The sequence below is a fragment of the Trichomycterus rosablanca genome, chromosome 13 (genome assembly GCF_030014385.1).
Source record: "Trichomycterus rosablanca isolate fTriRos1 chromosome 13, fTriRos1.hap1, whole genome shotgun sequence".
Lineage (NCBI taxonomy): Eukaryota > Metazoa > Chordata > Actinopteri > Siluriformes > Trichomycteridae > Trichomycterus > Trichomycterus rosablanca.
Genome location: NC_086000.1, coordinates 26,321,459 through 26,345,272, shown reverse-complemented (window position 1 = coordinate 26,345,272; position 23,814 = coordinate 26,321,459). Strand labels below are relative to the sequence as shown.

Genomic DNA, 23,814 nt, shown 5'->3' with positions numbered 1-23,814 from the left:
AATTAACCTTAGCATTACCCTCCAAAAATACAAGAGTAGCTGGACCATTTCATTTAATTTCATTCCACTGGGAAACCCTGGGCGCAAGGCAGGAATACCCTGGACAGGGCACCAATCTATTACAGGGGTCTGCACATCACCAAAATACACGATGTCTTTTGACTTTTTGTATTCAAATGTTATCATTTAAAACAAATTTAATTTTTTTTAATGAAACTAACAGAAAACAAAGTATTTGGTCAAAAGATTAAAAAATATAGATATTAATGTTGCAAAGACAAAAAAGGTTGATATTTAAATTGCACCTCATTTCATTATAAAGATGTCATTGATTTGAGACAATTTATCATAACAATAGTGATGAAGGAAAAGGCTCTTTATAAAATTCCCATGGATTAAATCATTACCATTAAATGGAAAATATATAAAGCCACAGCAAACACCACTAACTGCAGACAGCTTGTAGTTGTAATCGCCAAAAGTACCATTATTATTTACTTGTAGTGTCTGAACATACACCGATCAGCCATAACATTAAAACCACCTCCTTGTTTCTACACTCACTGTCCATTTTATCAGCTCCACTTACCATATAGGAGCACTTTGTAGTTCTACAATTACTGACTGTTGTCCATCTGTTTCTCTACATACCTTTTTAGCCTGTTTTCACTCTGTTCTTCAATGGTCAGGACTCCCACAGGACCACTACAGAGTAGATATTATTTAGGTGGTGGATCATTCTCAGCAGTGCACTGACATGGTGGTGGTGTGTTAGTGTGTGTTGTGCTGGTATGAGTGGATTAAACACAGCAGCGCTGCTGGAGTTTTTAAAAACTGTGTCCACTCACTGTCCACTCTATTAGACACTTCTACCTAGTTGATCCACCTTGTGGATGTAAACTCAGAGATGATCGCTCATCTATTGTTGCTGTTTGAGTTGGTCATCTTCTAGACCTTCATCAGTGGTCACAGGACGCTGCCCATAGGGCACTGTTGGCTGGATATTTTTGGTTGGTGGACTATTCTCAGTCCAGCAGTGACAGTAAGGTGTTTAAAAACTCCATCAGAATTGCTGTGTCTGATCCACTCATAACGGCACAACACACACTAACACACCATCACCATGTCAGTGTCACTGCAGTGCTGAGAATGATCCATCACCCAAATAATACCGGCTCTGTAGTGATCCTGTGGAGGTCCTGACCATTGAAGAACAGCATGAAAGATTTAGAACTACAAAGTGCTTCTATATGGTAAGTGGAGCTGATAAAATGAACAGTGAGTGTAGAAACAAGGAGGTGGTTTTAAGGTTATGGCTGATCGGTGTATATTATATATTTACATATACTATATATTACTTAAATAGATTTTGTTAAAGCTTAATACAAAATCGTTCATATTAAGGCACAAAGTCAAAGGACGTGTGTAAAAAGTTGACTAACAAGAAGTTTTTAAATACTCTATTCACTCTGTAATTATAGAGTATATACACTATTAGTATTTAAAATTTTAAATGTTATTTTTTAAAATATGCTAACCTATAGTCATTCAAATTCAACAGTTTAAGTTATTAAACAACATTATAAAACACCCAAGGAACTGAATTTACTTTTCAAATAGGCATCATATCCCATGACTCCTCTTTAATATTTGTTTGCATTTCTTCACAGCCATTAAACAAAATGAGTAAGTCACAAAAGAAAAGGGTTATACATAACTATTTGTTGCAGTAATATAAAATATATCACATCTAGTGATAAGTCCATATAATACCATGTACAAGAAGTATAAAAATCAGAATATATATATACATATATATAAAATATGCAGGTAACTAATAGAACAACAAGATGTAAACAGTCCATATATATGTGCATACATGACGCCTGCGTCAAAAAAAAAAAGTTTAAGGGGGTAAATTACGACTTAGTATCAAAGATACGAATCATCCAGTTACATTGGAAAACCAGAATCATGTGTCTGCTGATCTGGACACAGATCTGGTACTGAGATTTGTTACTAAGCTCAGTATGTGCTACTAACTGTTGTTAACGCAGTCGGATTAAAATAAATCAATTAAACAACGAATGACCACAATTAAAAACGAAGTATAACATTTTAAATGTCAGCTCATCGCTTAATCTGACTGGTCGTGCAAGTCTGGTGAAATGGGGGGTACACAAAGGCTCTTAAACTCCAAGTGTACGAGTTGGAGTGCTGCACTCGTTCCTCTTTAAATGTCCATGAGCTTAGAGCTAAGTGCTTCTTGCTAGCTGTGTGGAAGCTAACCTGTAAACAGTACTTGTGGAAAGGCACCACTTATAGTCTCTTCGTTTTCTCATTTAGCCTCTAGCTGCTCCAAGAGGGGGTTCACCTCGCTCTCAGGGGTTTTCACGCTGTCTGTTCTCACAATGCATGTGGGCCGGTGACGGTTGAGCATGAGGATGAGCTGCTGGCGCTCGTGCTTCAGTTCCTCGATTTGTGCTTTCAGCTCAGAGTTCATCATCTCCAGTCTCTCTGATTCCTGCAACCACAGCATTAAAGGGATTGTTACAAGGTCTTATCTTAAATTACGATTAGACAAAAACTGTATTTTAAATGGGAAACTTATATGTTTCATTGGTTTGATTGATTTTATTATTATTATACTCTAATTGTATCCATCCAGCTTGCTGCTGGCCGTCCTCTTCCTCTTTTCATTTCAACTCTTCCAAACATAATTTACATACATAAACATGTATTTTCCAGTGAACTGGATCTTCTCATAATGTGTCAAAAACAAGAAAGCTTTAGATTAATAATCAGTGCAAAAGTCATACACTATGGGTGTGTTCGAAATCCTAGGGAGCTCTCTATATAGACAGCATTTTACATCATCCTACGAGGGAGCATACGATGCTGCCTTAGCGGTGGAGGCAATCCCAGCATTCAGTGCGGCACAACTTTTCTTACAGAAAAATAAAAAACATGGCGGACTTTAATAAACTTTAATAAATTATTATTGATTTTTAATTTGTATAAACTTGCACAAGTGTGGTTTACTTGCAAATTCAGGCTTGTCAGTGAATTTAACCGTTTTCGGTACACAGAGTGAGATGTTAGTTGACATGCTAGTGCATTGTGCCACCCCATCCCATTGGTTTGAATGGCATAGTTAGTGAAAACTGATGAAATCGCTAAGTAGCGCATTTGAATAACATGCCTTATAGGTCGATGACTTATTAGAATCCTCTCGACTTAGGCAGCTGCCTATGTAGGCAGTAAGACAGCAAGGCAGCTTACTAGGTTTTCGAACACATCCTTTATGGTCAAAGGTATCTGGGACACCTGAGTCCAGTATTGGTGAGCTTGATCCCATTCCAAAACCATTGGCATTAACCTAGCATTTCCCATCCTTATTATTAGCCGTGAGACACAGAGGACAAAAATGTTTAAGTAGGCTGAGAAACCTGGCTCTCCAAACAACAGATAAAGTTAGGAATGTGGGTGTGTTATATTTTATTTATCATACGTGATCAATGTATTTGTACATTTATTTGATATATCATGCTATGATTCTATACTTAATATTGTTTTAGAGGTGTTTTTTATTTATTTTAACCCTTTTGACCTCAATTATAATTATATTTACTTTTTTACTTAGTATGCTGATTGGCTACTGCTTTAATATCCTTTAATAAACAGTTTAAACATAATTGTAATATATTAATAATATGGAGATTTTACCCTCTGTAGATACTCTGTTCGTTCTTTCTTTTTGTTTCGACATCTTGCTGCAGCAACTTTGTTTTTCTCTCGCCTCCTTTTCCTCCTCTCCTCCTCCTCATCCTTCTAAAGAGAAGAGCAAGAGATCCATTAGGTTTGAGTGAAATCTGTGTGTATAAGAGAATAATATAAAATGGCTTACATTTATTTTCTTAAGAATGCATTCTGTTAAGTGATCAAGGGTGAAAAGTTATTATCTGATAGCTTAACGAGCGAGCACCTTAATCTAGACCAGGCTTTTGTCTGATTAAATCAGCCCAGCATTTTGCACACAGTATCAGGTTGAATCAAACAATTACCCGTTGTGTCCACTAGATGGAAGCAGTGTTCCTTATTCTTGTATTGATTCATTCATATTTACAAACAAACTCGGCCCAGACATGGTAACAATTCATCAGTGGAAATCACACATCCACTGACCATTTACTTATTCATATGTAAAGGCAGATCAGTTAACACAACTTCTGCATTTTTGGCTGATGGAAAGAAACTGAACTATCCAAAGAAACCCACATGGAAACTGTGGTCAAGACAAAAGCCAATTCCAATCAAACCAATTTCCCTAGGACCCATATTGATGTGCAACCCCCAGTGTCCTAGCTGCACTGTGGTGCTGCATATTGTTCTTTATACTACACATTATTGTTATTTAAGCCATTCTGTTCTGATTTAACTGTACATTTTGGGATCTTCATCATATTGATTTATTCGGCTCCTACTAAGCTTTAGCTGAGAGATGATTACCCTGATACTCTCATGTAATTGTTTCCTCAATCAGTGCGAGCATATGAAGCCTCAAACCATAATGCCCCTGCCGGCATGCTTTACAGATGAATTGTCTTTGTGTTCATTTATTTATATTTACCTTTTGAGTAAAAAGTTTTAAACTATATTATCAAAAGTTTAAAGTTTTTTCCAAACCAGATTTGACAAACATTGTCTTTATGCACAGGGCCACAGTGCTGGACCAGAAAAAGAACCTTTTTTTAACCAGTAAGTGGCAGCTCACTGGTTAGATACTGGGCTGGCGATTAAAAAAAGGATGCTGGTTAAAGGCTGCAACAGTTAGGCTCTTGAGCAAGGCCCTTAAGCCGTAATTGCTTGGATTGTACTCAGCCACAACTGTAAAATGCTTTGGATATTGTTGATTGTTCATTAGGATTTTAACGTCATGTTCCACACTCTTTGGTTACATTCATGACAGAAATGGTAGTTACTCGTTACACAAGATTCATCAATTCACAAGGATATATCGAACACAGTCATGGACAATTTTGTATCGCCAATTCACCTCACTTGCATGTCTTTGGACTGTGGGAGAAAACCAGAGAACCCGCAGGAAACCCACACAAACAGGGAGAACATGCAAACTCCACACAGAAAGGACCCAGACCGCCCCACCTGGGGATCGAACCCAGGACCTTCTTGCTTTAAGACAACAGTGCTACCAACTTAGCCACCATGCCGCATGCCCCTCATTCAGTGCAAGCATAGCAGCCCCAAACCATAGCTGGGCCCTTGAGCAAGGCCTCTAACACTCAATTGCTTGGATTGTACTCAGCCACAATTGTAAAATGCTTTGGATAAAATGCCATACATGTAATTAATGCATTACATGTTAGTGACTTTACACATCTGTTAGCAATAATCATAATTTAAAAAGCTGAACTCAGAAATAAATAGAACAGGGTGTCCACATACTTGGGATTCTTAGTATGGTTTAGAAGTTGCCTAATGGGCCATTCCACCAAACTGGTGGCATTTGCATGTAGTTTTACTTGATAAAATTAAACTTAATTTTAGATTTAGTATCTTTGTTCAACACTGAATCTAGTAACACATACTGAACTCTGTTCAACTTTTACAAGGTTTCCAAGTGGAAGATGAGCTGTATATGAGTAACAGGACTGAAAGTAACAACATTAACATAGAATTAGTAAATACATGAAATATAGAAGCATGGAGTTCAGTAAACACAGATAATGTTAATTTCTATTGAAAATATGACTTTTAAAATATTTCCAATTTTTTCCAAAAAGGATGAAGTTGTTAGGGTAACAGGGTAAAAACAAGGTAAAAACCTTGAGACATGACTAAAACATCTATTTTAACCACATGAATTTAAATTTCTTATGGAAAAAAAATATTATAAACATAGATGAGATATGGAGTCACCAAATCCTAAATTTGCAATTAGATATAATGTCCTGGGAACGGAAATGACATTGATTCAGTGGAATGGCCCTAATACTAAATTCACTGCAGCAACATGACTTACAATGAACAATGCCTCACCTCAGTTTTAATAGGAAGATGATGCTTGCTTAGCTTGCCCAGGAGGTGCAGTGGTGAGAGCATGGCTCCCAGGCTGCACAGGTCAGCATACTTCAGCTGGTCTGTTAATGTTGTAGCAGAGATGCCGGCCAGTGGGCCCAAGCTGGGCAGAGACCCTGCCGTCACTGAAGGGTCAGGGATCTGTCCGGGCATCATGGCATATGCGCCCTTCACCAAAGCTAGAATGCACAACGTGAGAGGAAAGGATGTGAGCTCATTTTTATTTAAGTGCCATCTCTATGGAGACGAAACAAGCTGCAGCAAACACACAGCATGACCTTTCTGGAAGATCTTGACCTACATATGCAAAAATTACATTGATGATGCAACTACACTTCATACAATGTGAATACATTTAAAATACAAAAGGCAAACTGCATTTTACTAAAATAGAAATGAACCACTTGCAGACTGAACAGCAAATCAAGAAATAACACACTGGAGTAGTACAAAACCTGATTTAAAATGTAGCCAGTACACCTACATATGGACAAAAGTATGTGGACACCCCTGCAAATTATTAAGCTTTGCTATTTCCGACACATCCTTTGCTAACAGGTGTATACAAATAATATGAAACAAATTATGTGTGGCAACAATTTGGACAACACCCGTTTTCTGTTCCAACATAAATGTGCCTTTGTGCATTTTTTTCTATTTAATTTATGCATTTTTCTCCCTTTTTCTCCCAATTTAGTGTAGTCAATTTGTCTTCCGCTGCTGGGGGTTCCCCGATTGCAGCAGAGGTGGGTATATTGCTGCTCACGCCCCTTCAACCCATGCACAGCCCCTTTTTCACCTATGCACTCTGCACTGGCGCCTCTCTATCTGCTAATCAGGGTCCTTACACAGCATTTGACCACCCACATATTCTGGTCATCCCGCCCTAGCAGAAATGTGTCAATTATGCCCGCTAGATGGTGCCCAGCCAACCGGTGGCAATGCCGTGTTTCAAACCAAGGAGTTCATAATCCCGGCGCTGGAACATCCCGCTGTGCCACCTGGGTGCCCATGAGTTTGATGTATAGGACCTCAAGTGGCCAGGACTGAGCCCTGTCCTCAATCTAATAAACACCTTTGGATAATTTGGAATGCAAGGCATTCACCTTTGTTGGCTGAATGAACACCAATTCCCACAGGGTCATTCCAAAATCATGTGTAAATCCTTTCCAAAAAGTGGAGGTAGTTACAGACCAGAGGTTGGAGATTGGTCAAACATAATCACGATCAAGTGTCCACATACTTATGGCCATTAGTATTTAACAACAATGTTCCCCTCAATTTCTGTAGATGTATCTTGTATACTGTTTTTTATCTGCACTGTGTGTATTGTATTGTTTTGCACTTGTGTTCTATGTTGCACCCTGGTCCTGGAGGAACATTGTTTAGTTTCCCTATGCACTTGTACTGTATATAGCTGAAATGACAATAAAGCCTCTTGAACTTGAATAAACTGTTTGAGCATGAATAGCAGCTATAATTGCAAGAAGAATCTGTGTACCATTTAGATTTACTTTGATTTCTGGATTCCACAAGATCTGTGTTTCATTTTTGTAAATCTAATTTCATTAAGCTCTAGGTACTAGACTACTACACTGATATTCATCTGGCCTTCATACAATTTTATAGTTTCTCACACAATGATGCTTCCTACACCGTGCTTCACAGTTTGGATGAAGTTAGGATACATAGCATTGTGCATCTCTGCTAAAAGAGCAAGCCATAGCCTAGTGGTTAAGGCACAGGACTAGTAATCCAAAGGTTGCTGGTTCAAGCCCCACCACTGCTAGGTTGCTGCTGCTGGGCCCTTGAGCAAGGCCCTTAACCCTCAGTTGCTCATACTGTAATGTAAGTCGCTTTGAATAAAGGTGTCTCCTAAATGCTGAAAATGTAAAGGTAAAAGATATTTGTGTTCTGAAAGCATTAGATATCTAAATCTTAGATATGAAGCAATTGTATTAAAAACAATGATTTTTTAACTGCCGCCCTTTTCATATTTGATTATTTGTGATACAAAAAACTACTGTAGGATATTCCACTAGCACACCAGCGCCGAGATTCTGAACTCCTCGGTTCGAAACTCGGCGCTGCCACCGGTCGACTGGGCGCCATCTAGCGGGCATAATTGGCAGTGCCTGCAGTGTAAGGACCCTGATTGGCAGATAGAGGCACCTGTGCAGAGTGCATGGGTAGAAAAGGGGGTCGGAGGAGGCGTGAGCAGCAATATACCCTCCTCAACTGCAAAAAATCAGGGAAGACAACTTCACTACACTAAATGGGGAGAAAATGGGAGAAAATTGTATCTTTATATATATATATATATATATATATATATATATATATATATATATATATATATATATATATATATATATATAAAGTCAATATATAGTCATATAGTATATATAGTCAATTTTCCAGTTTTTTTGATGAATGATTTTGAGACATGGCCAAAAGTGGATGCTTGGGTAGCGCAGTGGTCTAATGCGAATCTCGAGCTCTTGCGTTGGAATCTCAGCTGTGCTACTGACCTAGCTGGGCATCCAGCAGATAAAACTGGCAGTGTCTGAGTCCAGCACGGCTTGTGCTTGCCAATACGGCAAAGCAACACGATTTATTGAGACACACTGCATCTGGAAGTAGAAGTAATAGCAGTAGCCAGCAACTGTGTGTCGAAGGGGGCGCGTGATAGTATGCAGCTCTTCATGGCCAGGGCTGAGTGTAAATGCCAAAAGTATTACAATCAGGGAACTAGAGACAAATATGCACTAAAACGCTCTTTAATCAATGCCGTATATAAAGACATGAAGGGTAGCTGTTTGTCTTAGTTTAGGGATACTGTGCATTGATTAAACATTTATGAGTAATTAATACAAAAGGAAAGGTCATTTAAAAGGGTTCATTAACTTTTTCTTGCAATACACATACAATTACTAGTTTAAAGTTGCAGGTTTCTGAACATTCTTAATTAATAAATATAACGATGCAACTTTATGATCAAAAACAAATCAAAAAGTCTGCATGTTCAACAGTAAACAGTCCTATAGTACATTTCACAACCACTGTCCAGTAGTTGGGAGTGGTGCATGTCCTGCTCCATCAGTCATTACTAGTTAGTGATAACCAATCATTACATACTTTTTGACCATGATCATTTACACACATGCTTGTAATTAATTAGCCATTACCTCCTCTCATTCTTCCCTTTTCTCTCCATGCTACACAAACACATGTACTCTAAAGCTCCCTCTCTTTCTTTAACATCTATATCATACTCACATTTACAGCCGCTCTGGTGTGATTTACTCCATTTTTTCTCCCTTGCTCTACACAAGCCAGTCTGAACGACACACACAAAAGTAGACCCAGACACATTCCCCTTTATCCCGTGGAGAGAAGTGGAGAGGTAGCTAGCCAAAACCCGCCTGCTGCCCGCTTTCCCCCCACGCCGACTTGCTCGCTGCTCTCTGTGTAAGAACACTGGAATGTGGCCACAGAGGAACAGCACAATGTCATCAGCCTCCACCACTGGCCTGCACTGAAACTCACTTTTCAAAAAACGCCCACTTTTAATGAGACCCAAGACTGCAAATAAAGACATAGGAATTCAAGAGCTCTTGTCTTTTTTGTCTGCTCTGGATGCTGGTTGCATAAGTTTTTCAAAAGGAATTAATTGCCTGAAATATTGTTCTTTATAATGTCAGTTGCTTCAACAAATGTGGGCAAATGTTAACAGACATTGTACCCATAAAAAATACATAAAAAAATAATATGGCTACATGTCAACGTCAGCACCACCTAAGCATCTGGACCCATTTAGGACGGCTGTAACTTATTTCCAAATCACAAAGCGATTAAAAAAACACATTGTTAAACGTTTGGTTCTGCCATGTTTCTGTTTAAAAGAAAAGGCCGGCGCTTTGTTGATGTGTTTTTCGTAATGCCACTTTGCAATGTTAAAGGAGTCATGACCATGTGTGTTAAACTCTGAATCTGGAGAGTTTCAGCACTAGTGTTTAGTCTACGCGACCAAACTAAATCCAACTCAGTAATTAGCTGATACAGATGCAAGAAAAAATGGTTAAACCCCTTGGAATTCCTTGGATTTCTACATGAACTACTTTTGAAACATGTTCTGATCTATATCCAAATCATAACAACAGACAGACATTTCGCCTGAACAAATAAGATGCAAACAATTGTACTTTATGACTTTATTGAAAACAGTTTTTAATAAATTCCCAGTTCAGGTTGGAAAAGGTTCAGCTGAAGTCAAAAACCTACATACATTTGTGAGGGGCATTTATGCCATGGAAGACTTCAAATTTTAATGACTTTTGGATGATTGGAACATATTGCCCAAATGCTTTTTATATTAATTTACAATTGTGTATAAATGTATTGACAGTGGTAGCCTAGTGGGTAGAGCTTTGGGCTGTCAATCTAAAGGTTAAGAGTTGCTGCCACTGTTGGGCCTTTGTGCAAGGCCCTTAACCCTGTCTGCTTTAGAAGCACCGTACGATGGCTGACCCTGCACTCTCGTTGTACTGTAAACCTGCATATGTATATATGACAAATAAAGGCATTCTATTCTATATTATTCTATATTATTGTGGGCATTAGACAAAGTGGACAGAACAGGGATAGCACAGAACTGAGAACTGATTGACACAATATGACAGGCTGCTCTGGCCATCTGCAACAACTCATATCTTAGAAAAAATAGGGAAGCGGTAAGCAGCGGTAAGCCCCAACCACGATTAGCGTGGTTCCACTATGTGGTGATCCCTTCGGAAAAGGGGTCATCACACCACCTCTGGGTTATCTATGACTTCTTCAAGGTGGCACACCCAAACTACGACAATGCCAGCTGACTTTTCTGAATATAGTTAAACAGGATGGAATACCAGAAGAAAACAGAATAAGGCAGATTTCCTAAAAAGATGAGCTAGCAAATCTGAAATTGAGCAGTTGTGATATATAGAAGAACTTCCACCTGGAGAGAATTAACGCAGATAATTGTCAGTTAAAAGGAAAACACGCAAATCATCTGTGCCTCAATGCCCCATCTGCCGGCCAAAATGGCAATGCAGAAGGACTCTCTGCCAAATTCATTTATCAGATGAGAAGCTGTAAAAAACTACAATCTTTTATTCATGTTTATGTTTAATTATTTCAGGTAGAGTCCTTGAGCCCCTTTAACTGATTCCTCTCAGGCTTTCTTCCTGCAATTTAAGGGAGTTTTTCTTGCCATTGTCGCCCTTTTCTTTTGGTTTTTGGTCTGTCGGTCGTGGATTCTGTAACGTTGCTTTGAGACAATGTCTATTGTAAAAAGCTCTATACAAATAAATGTGATTTGACTTGACCTGACTTGGGCACTCAGGTGGCTAGCAGTAAATTATACCAGTCCACTATGGCTAGGATTCAGGGTTCGTATGCCCTGTGGTGCTATCAGCCAGCCGGGCAGATACTGTACATACGGACATGTATTAGTAAAATATAAAAATAAATTGGAAAATGTGTTTATTTTTGTAACCACTTTTTTATAATCAATGGAGAAAGACCAACTACAAACTTTTCCAGCAAGCAAAGGATGAATAAGAAATGTTAAGTCAGGGAAAACTTAATATTGCAGAGCTGTGGCCAGAGGAAGAATCTAAACCCCATGCTCATTAACTTTTAATGTTTAGCCAGAGAAACTGACAGGCATTTCTATTTGTGTATCAACACCATGTTGAGCAAAGTGTGCTGCCAAAATGACATCCTCCAGGTAGCTAAAATAATAAGCTACGAGTATGACCAGCAAGAGAATCCACACTGTATTCATAAAACAGCAGGAGTCTACTGAAAATATTTTTACATTTATATAATGCATCCATACATGTTCCATCCTCCTGAATACCATTACGGGGAAGCCGTTTCCTGGGTAAAATATAGCCAAATCTCCTTCGCTGAAACTTGGAGTATGTTTCCAAATAAAACTCCATGTGGGCCAGCAAGGACAAGCATGTATTTAAGCGATGACAGCATGAGTAATTTGGAAAAATAAATGGAATACAACAGTGTTCCCTTTGTTTAGTTATACAGCAGAAGACTGTAAAGAGCACAGTAATACAGAATGCGCTGCTCTCAGTCTCTGCACTATGCTGACCATTATATTACAGCCAACCACGCGTGTACTACAGTGTTATGCTGTTATGCAAAGGTTTGGTCAGTCCTGGACAAATTGATGATGTTTTGTTCATTTTTTAAAGAAAAAATAAGTGATTCTCAATAGAAAACAAATGTAAATACAGCATTTCTCTTATACACCAATTAGCTATAACATTAAAACCACTCACTGTCCATTTTATCAGCTCCACTTACCATATAGAAGCAGTTTTACAATTACTGACTGTAGTCCATCTGTTTCTCTACATACCTTTTTAAACTGCTTTCACCCTGTTCTTCAATGGTCAGGACCCCCACAGGACCACCACAGAGCAGGTATTATTTAGGTGGTGGATCATTCTCAGCACTGCAGTGACAATAACATGGTGGTGGTGTGTTAGTGTGTGTTGTGCTGGTACAGACACAGCAGCGCTGCTGGAGTTTTAAAATACTGTGTCCACTCACTGTCCACGCTATTAAACACTCCTACCTAGTTGGTCCACCTTGTCGATGTAAAGTCAGAGACGATCGCTCATCTATTGCTGCTGTTTGAGTTGGTCATCTTCTAGACCTTCATCAGTGGTCACAGGAGTTCTGCCCACGGGGTTCTGTTGGCTGGATATATTTTTGGTTGGTGGACTATTCTCAGTCCAGCAGTGACAGTGAGGTGTTTAAAAACTCCAGCAGCGCTGCTGTGTCTGATCCACTCATACCAGCACAACACACACTAACACACCACCACCATGTCAGTGTCACTGCAGTGCTGAAAATGATCCACCACCCAAATAATATATACTCTGTAGTGGTCCTGGGAGAGTCCTGACCACTGACGAACAGCAAGAAAGGGGGCTAACAAAGCATGCAGAGAAACAGATGGACTACAGTCAGTAATTGTAGAACTACAAAGTGCTTCTATATGGTAAGTGGAGCTGATAAAATGGACAGTGAGTGTAGAAACAAGGAGGTGGTTTTAATGTTATGGCTGATTGGTGTATATTTGTTGTATCAACCAATTAAAATAAAATGTTGGATGTTCAAAAATTAAGTGTTAAGCCGCTCAGGTGGCGCAGCGGTAAAAAGAAACGCGCTGCAACCAGGGCTGGATTCTGAGAGCGTGGTATCGAATCCAGCCTTGCTTTACCGGTTCGAAGCTGAGTGGCTATATGAGCAACGATTGGCCGGTTGCTCATGTGGGGGGTGGGACAAAGAACCGGATGTGGGTCTCTCTCTGTCAGAATGCGATTGCGTTCTCTGCCGGCTGATTGGAGGCGCTTACACAGAGATGGGAGAGGGTGCCCTTAGGGTGTGTCTCTCCGCATGCAACGCTAGGTGGCGCCAAACTCGTCAATGTGTGGGTGGCAAAGATGCATCTGGCTGCTGCTCGTGTTTCGGAGGGGATACGGGTTAGCTTCAATCACCTCGGTCAGGGCAGGGTTCGGCATAGACAGAGAGGAAGCACGATGCTAATTGAACAATTGGATGCGCTAAAAGGGGAGAAAAAGGGGTTAAAAAAATAAAAAAAAAAAATAAAAAAAATAAATAATAATAATAATAATTAAGTGTTAAAGCCCCGCTTGAGAGTCTGGTTTGGGTTTATTCATTCATGTATTTATTATCTGTTTTACTACCACTTTATCCTGGTCAGGTGGGTCCAATTCATTAGGTGAAAGGCAGGGCGCACCCCGGATAGGTCACCAGTCTATCACATAGCAAACACACACAATTTTACTAGGTCCAGTTGGCCTGACTGTCTTGGACTTGCAAGAGGAGACTGGAGCACCCGGAGGAAACCCTAGCGAACACAGGAGGAACATGCAAACTCCACACATAAAGTGTCCTGGTCGCCCAACTGGGGAATCAAACCCAGGCCCTTGATACCAGTGATATCACATGTCAGATTAGACACATACTAGCCTTCAGCACTCCTCGACAGGCATGGGTTCAAGTAATTGGCAAAGGCCTTAAGAGTGCACAGAAAAACTGAGTACATGCAAAGATAGAGAGATAGTACAAAAAGAAAGAGGAAAATTAATAAACAGATATAAATAAACAACCCAGACTGTAGCATAGCTTTCTAAGAATGTTTTTAGTTATAATGCATTTTAATTACAATTTGAAACAAGACTAAAATGTTAATAGTTTTTAAATAGAACAAGAAATGGTTTGTCTTGTTAATGAGCTGGTTAGTGAGTTTGGCTCTGGGCAGATAATGGGTACAACCCCTTATCTCTAGGTTCAGGCACTCTACCTGGAGATTAAACTGAGAGCAGTTTCCTTAAGTTAAACCAACACTGATATTAAGTTCTTTAAAAATTTGTTACAGTTAATTGGTGTCCTTAGAAAACCCAAGCCTTCTTAATATAAGATTGAATAGCTTCTCAAAAAAAGAATAATTGACTGTTGATGATTACTAGTGGTGTTCCTGTAAGACTGCAGGCCTTGTGGCACAGGTAGAGGTTTAGGTGATGAATCAAATGTTTTTAACTGTGTGCTGATTAGATATTGATAACAGCCTTAGCATCAGTGATCACAGTTTACCATATCTGTTTCTCAGCAACAGTGGGTTAGATGAAGGGATGGATGTGCTCAATTGCACAGTTCCAAGGTTAATGTGATAGCGGTGCAGCATTGTGCTGGTTAAAAACTTCTTTTAATATTGAGGTGTTTTTATTGATGTTTAAGGTGTAAGGTGTTCAAGGACTCCTTTAAATGATTTCTTCAGTAATCCATGAACTTACAGAATTATGTGCAGAATTATGTAAGCAAAGGTTTCCTTGCATGATCATTTTAATGATACAGAACAACTAATAGAGAGGCTGTTTCTATATGATCGCTTTATGTTAAGTAGAATGGTTGTTTTGCAGACAACCTTTATTTGTCCAGTGGAATACCAACTCAGAGCTGTAATGTGGGTGGATGCTGAGTAAGGAATTGTGGGAATGCGAAGTTCTGCGGTGAGCACAGCATAGAACATAGCTGCTGAAATGTCCTAATGCCTCAGTGTCAATCATGGCTGGAATGGAAGCCTGGCCTGAAACTAAACAACAACTGCACAAGATTTCAAATGCAGAACATGATGTGATACTGACATATGACAAGTCTAACCACAGACAACGCCTTTCTTGAACATGATTTCTGCATCTGGTGGTGTTTCCATAGGTCTCTAGGCTACCAGCAGGCTGTCAATAAATATTTTTAATGGATAAAGAAAAACTGCACCTTCAATGACCTATGAGAAGTCTGGTATGATCTTTTCTCCAGATCCCTGAGTATTCCAGCCCAATTCTGTTGTAAATTTAAGTACAAGCTGCCACACTACAATGTGAATTTCGCCACTCAACACTTGCCATTAGTATACATTACATAGAAAAAAGTATGTGAACACCTGGCCATAAGCTTTCTAAACAATCTATTTCAAAACCATATGCATTAATATGGAGTTGCTTCTTGTGGAACATCAAGAGTTACTGGCTTATCAAACACTGCCTTATAATCACTAGCAAATTGGCATTCTGAATTTAGCATATTACTTTCCAAGCATACAATGGTCCAGACAGTTTCTTTGGTGTAAACTTAATCATTTCCAGGTGAACACAGCATTAGATGTAACAAGGTTTTTGGGATCCATATCTCACCAGGTGTGAAAGTCAATTCCACTGACAAGAAAAATACCTGAGGCTGCAACACCTCCTAAAAGTGATCCTTTGTTTAAAGACGTCTCCTGTACTGGCAGGCTTTAGTTTTACTATTTGCACTACTGATGTGGATATTCACTGATCAGCCATAACATTAAAACCACCTCCTTGTTTCTACACTCACTGTCCATTTGATCAGCTCCACTTACCATATAGAAGCACTTTGTAGTTCTACAATTACTGACTGTAGTTCATCTATCTCTCTAAATACTTTTTAGCCTACTTTCACCCTGTTCTTTAATGGTCAGGACCTCCACAGGACCCCCACAGAGCAGGTATTATTTAGGTGGTGGATTATTCTCAGCACTGCAGTGACACTGACATGGTGGTGGTGTGTTATTGTGTGTTGTGCTGGTATGAGTGGATCAGACACAGCAGCGCTGCTGAGTTTTTAAATACCGTGTCCACTCACTGTCCACTCCTACCTAGATGGTTCACCTTGTAGATGTAAAGTTAGAGACGATCACACATCTATTGCTGCTGTTTGAGTTGGTCATCTTCTAGACCTTCATCAGTGGTCACAGGACGCTGCCCACGGGGCGCTGTTGGCTGGATATGTTTTTGGTTGGTGGACTATTCTCAGTCCAGCAGTGACAGTGAGGTGTTTAAAAACTCCATCAGCATTGCTGTGTCTGATCCACTCATACCAGCACAACACACACTAACACACCACCACCATGTCAGTGTCACTGCAGTGCTGAGAATGATCCACCACCCAAATAATACCTACTGTGTAGTGGTCCTGTTGGGGTCCTGACCATTGAAGAACAGCATGAAAGGGGGCTAACAAAGCATGCAGAGAAACAGATGGACTGCAGTCAGTAATTGTAGAATTACAAAGTGCTTCTACATGGTAAGTGGAGCTGATAAAATGGACAGTGAGTGTAGAAACAAGTTTTAATGTTATGGCTGATCGTTGTATTTAAGGGTGCTTCAAATGCTCCAAACCTTCCCTCATAACCAGTTTCTCTGTTTGATTCCACAAACCAGCACTGATGCCAAGTGCAAATTATAGACCATTTGACAAATTCACAACTCAATTTATCCTTGTCAGGGTCACAGTGGGATGGGCATCACAGAGAAACACTGGGTGCATGAGACAAGGCACCAATCCACATTCTGCATGTTTCTGGGAGTTGTATTTAAAGGAAACCTACGCAGACCAGGTTAGAACATGCTAAACTTTTTACAGATGAAGTAAACCAGTCAATATCACCACTGGGGATTCAAACCCTGGATCCCAGACTAGCGTAGTTTACTGCTGCACCACCCAAATTGTTTTGTGTTTGACAAAATTGTCCTTATACTCAGGAAGCCAACAATAAAACACATGTGCGGAAGAAAAAGTGGCTGCCCCAATAAAGGGAAAAAGTGACTGCAAAAATAATCAGCAGAAGAAGACCTTGTATTCGCTTGACAATTATGTTTACATCAGCATTCAGCTGTTTTAAGGAGTGTGCATAAAATTCTGGGTGTGGTGGATACAGTAAAGGAAATATCAGTTTTGATTGTTCTGTTCTTAAACAGTTATCTTTCTTACAAATCACCAATATTTCCTTTAGAAATCGAGCAAATTTTAAACAAAAATAATAAATCTTTAGGTCTAATCATTTACTCTCCATGATGGGATCAGACCACATTATACTGCACCACACACTTTACATTTAAACTGTGGTAGATGTGACCATCAAGTGGCTTACTGCTATCTAAGGAAAAAAAATATCCAGGATCAGCACATTTCTCTTCCAAATACACAGACCCAGTCAGCAATGCTTCCTATCTGTAAAGAATAAAAATACCAACACAACCTCTTTAATACAAATTAATCTGCACTTTATAAAATGCCACTGGAAATAAAGGATCTCTGCTGACTTGTTTTGCTGATGTTCTGTTCAGTGAAAGTGAACAACATCCTTTCATTTTAAAGTACATGAAAGACTAAACACAATCCACTATTCATAAAAAGTACAGCAGGGAGCCAGTATGGCTGAAAATCAGTTTCATTTGTGCAAGGCAACATGAGGTCAAGCAAATCTGGAAGAAATAAAAGTGCACTGGCCTTTGTTGCATAACAGTGTGATTATAACATTCACTATAATGCTACAATTACAATGACCTTTATGGCTTTGAGGCACTTTAAACTTCAGACTTCAGACTTTCAGAGTCACAACATGCTGCACCACAATGTGGGAGTTAGTGGTTAACTGTCATTCCCACAAAGCTACATCACACTTATGTAATTGCAAAAAGCAAAACAAGTGTCTCAACTATACCTTTAACCCACACACTGTCTCCTTCTGAATAAATGGATGGACTTTTTATCACTCCCACTTGATGAACAACTGACAAACATAACTGATCTACAAAAATACAACATAGCATAGTTAATTACTCACATACACCGATAAGCCATTACATTAAAACCACCTCCATGTTTTTACACACATTGTCCATGTTATCAGCTCCACTTACCATGTAGAAGCACTTTGTAGTTCTACAATTACTGACTGTAGTCCATCTGTTTCTATGCATGCTTTGTTAGCCCTTTCATGCTGTTCTTCAATGGTCAGAACTCTCTGCAGTGACACTGACATGGTGGTGGTGTGTTAGTGTGTGTTGTGCTGGTATGAGTGTATAAGACACAGCTGCGCTGATAAGAGTTTTTAAACACCTCACTGTCACTGCTGGACTGAGAATAGTCCACCAACCAAAAATATATCCAGCCAACAGCACCCCGTGGGCAGAGCCCTGTGACCACTGATGAAGGTCTAGAAGATGACCAACTCAAACAGCAGCACTGCTGAGCGATCGTCTCTGACTTTACATTTACAAGGTGGACCAACTAGGTAGGAGTGTCTAATAGAGTGGACAGTGAGTGGACACGGTATTTAAAAACTCCAGCAGAGCTGCTGTGTCTGATCCACTCATACCAGCACAACACACACTAACACACCACCACCATGTCAGTGTCACTGCAGTGCTGAGAATCATCCACCACCTAAATAATACCTGCTCTGTGGGGGTCCTGATCACTTCATCAGTGGTCACAGGACACTGCCGACGGGGCGCTGTTGGCTGGATGTTTTTGTTTGGTGGACTATTCTCAGTCCAGCAGTGACAGTGAGGTGTTTAAAAACTCCATCAGCGCTGCTGTGTCTTATCCACTCATACCAGCACAACACACACTAACACACCACCACCATGTCAGTGTCACTGCAGTGCTGAGAATGATCCATCACCCAAATAATACCTACTCTGTAGTGGTCCTGTGGGGGTCCTGACCATTGAAGAACAGCATGAAAGGGGGCTAACAAAGCATGCAGAGAAACAGATGGACTGCAGTCAGTAATTGTAGAACTACAAAGTGCTTCTATATGGTAAGTGGAGCTAATAATATGGACAGTGAGTGTAGAAACAAGGAGGTGGTTTTAATGTTATGGCTGATCGGTGTATGCTGTAACATTAATAATTTGTAACATAAAATTTTCTAAATTGACTAGATTTTCTTTGTTCATTAAACAAAGCTCAATAACACATTAAAATTTCTCCAAGTACAAACCAGTTAAACAGTGGTGTATTAAAATATAGTCAACAGAATTATTAAGTTTTCCTAAGGGGTTTTTACAAATCACCAAGCATTACAATCAACCAGCATTACAATTTGAGTGAAACGTCGATTCTTTGAAAAGACACATTACAAAATTTATTGATATTTGGCACCACTGAAAAGCAAGTGCAGACATGTGAACTTGATCACGTCAGTTCTTTTGTAGTCTTATTTCCATTGAAGCACATGTTCAGATGACTTTAAGCATGTGGATTTCATCTACTCATCAAAAGCTTGCTCAGGTTAATACATTTGCAGCCATTAATAACCCATTACAAAATACAACTGTTATGCTGATTATATTATTTGTAATGAAAAACATTGTATTAAATTCAAGAACACACAAAACAGAATTATTCAGACTCCTTGCACACTTTGTTGTTTTGTGGATTTTAATTAATATTTTTGGCATTTTATTTCTAGATTTAGACGTAAAACATGTTTTTAGAGATGTTTTCAATCAAACATTAGTTAATAAATTAAAAACTGAAATGTCTTATATACAAAAGTATTTGGACCATTTGCTGAGACACCTAAAGTTGTGTTCACTGTGCAGTCAAAGCCATATGAAAGCCTGCTTGGAGTTTGTTAGACAGCATGTAAACAATCATCTGGTCTAATGAGATGCAGAAAAGCAAATAAATACGTCTGGCAGAAAACAAGAACTGCACATCATAAGATGGCTAATACCATCAATAAGGTGAAACACAGTGGTACACACAGCAGCATCATACTGTGAGAGGATATGGAAACAAAGATTGTAAGAATACTTAAAGAAAATCTCCTCCAAAGCACACACAAATTCTGACAGGGGACACAGTTCAATGACAATGACCCAAAGCATTCAGCCAAAACAACACTGAAGTTGCTTTCCGGATCTATTCCATCTTTCACCTGATATCACTGCTAATCCAATACTGACTAACTTAATACACTACTGTGCTATGTAAAAATTATGTGGAATTTAAATGTGGATTATGTATGTATTATTATAATATTTTTTCTAGTATTATTCCTATAAATACATGGGTGACCTGTGTTGTATTAGCCAACATCAGACATGTTTTTGAAATAAAATCAGATTCAATTAAATTTAGATCTAAATTAGATGTAGAGAAAACGTATGTCCAAAATTATGTCCAACACACAGAGACACATTACAATATATTTTCAATGTGTACACTTTCTTAGAAACATGTAAGTCATGGCAGTCTTGGGACCTTAATGATTTCTGCAACTGTTCGACTGTACTCATTAAATAGTACTTTCCTGCAACAGCCTTAAAGTCCACAGAGATGTAAAGCTCACTTGACTATGAACAATAAAACTGAGTTTTAGCAACAAATCTATTGCAAACCTGTTTTGATGGTCTGTGAAATGCATCAGACAAGATATGCATTCAGACAGATTTCTTTTTCTTTCCGACCATCACAAGAAACCAGTTTTGTGTACTTTGTGATGAGTGAAGTCAAACAAACCTTGTTAACATAGTCACAGAGAAGTGACTCGAACAAATCTCTAACAAATAATTGGAGCCCATGCCACTAAGATAAATGACCAACTTAATAATCCAAGATGTATATTTTTACATAGCGTACTTTACTGAAGTTATAAAAGTTTTTGGTTTATTTATTAGGATTTTAACATCATGTTTTACACTTTGGTTACATTCATGACAGAAACTGTAGTTACTCATTACACAAGTTTAACTGCAAACACAGTCATGAACAATTTAGTATTTCCAATTCACCTCACTTGCATGTCTTCGAGCTGTGGGAGGAAACCGGAGCTCCCGGAGGAAACACACGCAGACACAGGGAGAAAATGCAAACTACACAGAACGGACCCGGACCACCCCACCTGGGGATCAAACCCAGGACCTTCTTGCTGTGAGGCGACAGTGCTACCCACTGAGCCACCGTGCCGCCCCGAAAGTGTTTGGACTGTAAAGTGTGTTTGTTTATTAGGATTTTAACGTAATGTTTTACACTGGTTACATTCATAACAGAAACGGTAGTTACTCATTACACAAGGTTCATTAATTTACAAGGTTATATCAAACACAGTCATGAACAATTTTCTATCTCCAATTCACCTCACTTGCATGTCTTCGGACTGTGGGAGGAAACCGGAGCTCCTGGAGGAAACCCACGCAGACACAGGGAGAACATGCAAACTCTACACAGAAACGACCCGGACCACCCCACCTGGGGATCGAACCCAGGACCTTCTTGCTGTGAGGCAGTTTGTTTGTTTATTAGGATTTTAACGTCATGTTTTACACTTTGGTTACATTCATAACAGAAACGGTAGTCAGTTCACAAGGTTATATCGAACACAGTCATGAACAATTTTCTATCTCCAATTCACCTCACTTGCATGTCTTTGGACTGTGGCTGGAAACCGGAGCTCCAGGAGGAAACCCACGCAGACACAGGGAGAACATGCAAACTCTACACAGAAAGGACCCGGACCGCCCCACCTTCTCGCTGTGAGGCGACAGTGCTACCCACTGAGTAGTGAGGTCTTAGAACTGTAAAGTGTGTGTTCATAATAAAAGTTGCAGAATGAATCAAAATTCCAAGACTGCCATGTGATACATGTCTCTAATAAGGGTTATGTATTTGACTTGAATTGTATAAGTGGTTCTAATTCATAACTCATAAAGTCAGTACTGTACAAAGTTGTGATACGTGTCATATATGAGATTTCTAAGAAAACTGAAGCATTTAAATGTTGCAAGCTTGTTTAATAAGCTGCTAGAAAGAGAAATTCCAGAGTAACGCCCTGTGTTGTGAGTCAGGCTCAAAGCGGAAGTGGTTGTTCGGTGAAGCATGTCTTACATAACACCGAGTCTAAAGTACCCAGCACGGGTCTAAACCGGTATTATTATCTATTCTTTTCTACTGTACCATGTATTACCGGTGTGAACTTATGGATAATGGACTTAAGAACAACATGCTGTGTGTAAAACATGAGAATGTAGATGTGCTTTAAGCATTTGTGTGGGAAAGTAGATCCAGCAGCACACAGTACAGTAAATAGAGATGGAACATACTAGAACACATGCATCATTATATATTCCATAATGCAGCACAAGCAGAGACTGCACAGCATCAGCAGGACCAGGAGCAGGAGCAGGGGAGGTTTGGAGGGAGGAATCCTGCACAGCGCTAACACTGATCCCGCTCCTGCTTCTGCTCCCACCAAACTTCTTAAAAACTTTGCATCTTACCCGACCTGGAGCCCGCGTTCCCTTGCTGCGCCTTTTTCAGGTCGACCGGCGGTCTGGAGTAGATTTTGAACAGAGGAAAGCGTTGCATCAGCACGTTTATATAGCGAGCGCTGGCTGGGAGGATTTGGGAATGCGGAACTCGCTTTGCTCCGGCAGCCAGACGTAAGCAGGGATGCAGAAAAAAAAGCAATCCGTCCTGCACCAAAAAAGAAGCAAAGGGGGGCAGAGAGAGGGGGACTGTTCTGCTCGCTCCACCACCCCCTGGATACCGACAAAAACAAACAACCCGGCTTCAGCAACCGGCCAAGAGCTCGGCAAAAATAGATCCATGTCCACATTTATTCATCTTCACTAACTGATTCGTCCTGATCTGTTTCGCGGTAGGACCGGTGCTAAGCAGCTCGACTGGGCGCAAGGCAGGAATACACCTAGAGCAGGACAACACACTCAGCTGGTTGCCAGCTGAAATTCTGCCTGTTTTGGCAAGCCATGCAGACGTAAGAACATACTAAACCTCAGCTGTAGCCTAGTGGTTAAGGTACTGGACCAGTGGCGTAACTAGGAGCTCATGGGCCCCAGTGCAAAAAAAAAAAAGTTTTGGGCCCCCTCAACAAATTTCATAATTATATATTGTTGCGATGATGGCCAAGGTGACCCGTTCAATGGGTAAATTAATGCTTAAATAATTATCATCAAGTCATCACTTAGTTTACCCTCACAAATAACTTTGAACATGGAGAGAGACCAGCTTTACCATTAATCATAAAATTAAGTAAAGCCTTCTCACTAACAATTTAATTCAGTCTTCATCAGATAGCATTTTATTTTAGGTGCAGCAGATCCAGAATAAAGATCGGCATCGGGGCTGATGTGCAATGAATAAAGAAGTACAATGAAACAATTGGGGAGATACAATAAGTGCAATCACAATTCACAATTTAAAAATTACATTACTACTTATATGACCCCCAATTTATTTAATTTATTTAAGTTGGTAATTTATCCTGATTACTACGATGACTGAATGG

At 39.6% G+C, this 23,814-nt stretch overlaps 1 protein-coding gene across 2 annotated transcripts; it reads right to left on the bottom strand.

The window, feature by feature from the left end:
• Nucleotides 1-1,697: 1,697 nt before the first annotated feature.
• Nucleotides 1,698-22,867, bottom strand: jdp2a (Jun dimerization protein 2a). 2 transcript variants are annotated; one of them, XM_063007676.1, is made up of 4 exons: nucleotides 22,787-22,867; nucleotides 6,061-6,278; nucleotides 3,727-3,831; nucleotides 1,698-2,524 (listed from the first exon to the last, which is right to left on the bottom strand). In XM_063007676.1, exons 2-4 carry the CDS (start codon nucleotides 6,253-6,255, stop codon nucleotides 2,339-2,341), a joined length of 486 nt encoding a protein of 161 aa, XP_062863746.1. In that variant the 5' UTR covers nucleotides 6,256-6,278; nucleotides 22,787-22,867; the 3' UTR covers nucleotides 1,698-2,338. The 2 variants fall into 2 exon arrangements, with proteins under 2 accessions (XP_062863746.1, XP_062863747.1); XM_063007677.1 differs by lacking the exon at nucleotides 22,787-22,867 and adding an exon at nucleotides 9,379-9,439.
• Between the last annotated feature and the right edge of the window lie 947 nt (nucleotides 22,868-23,814).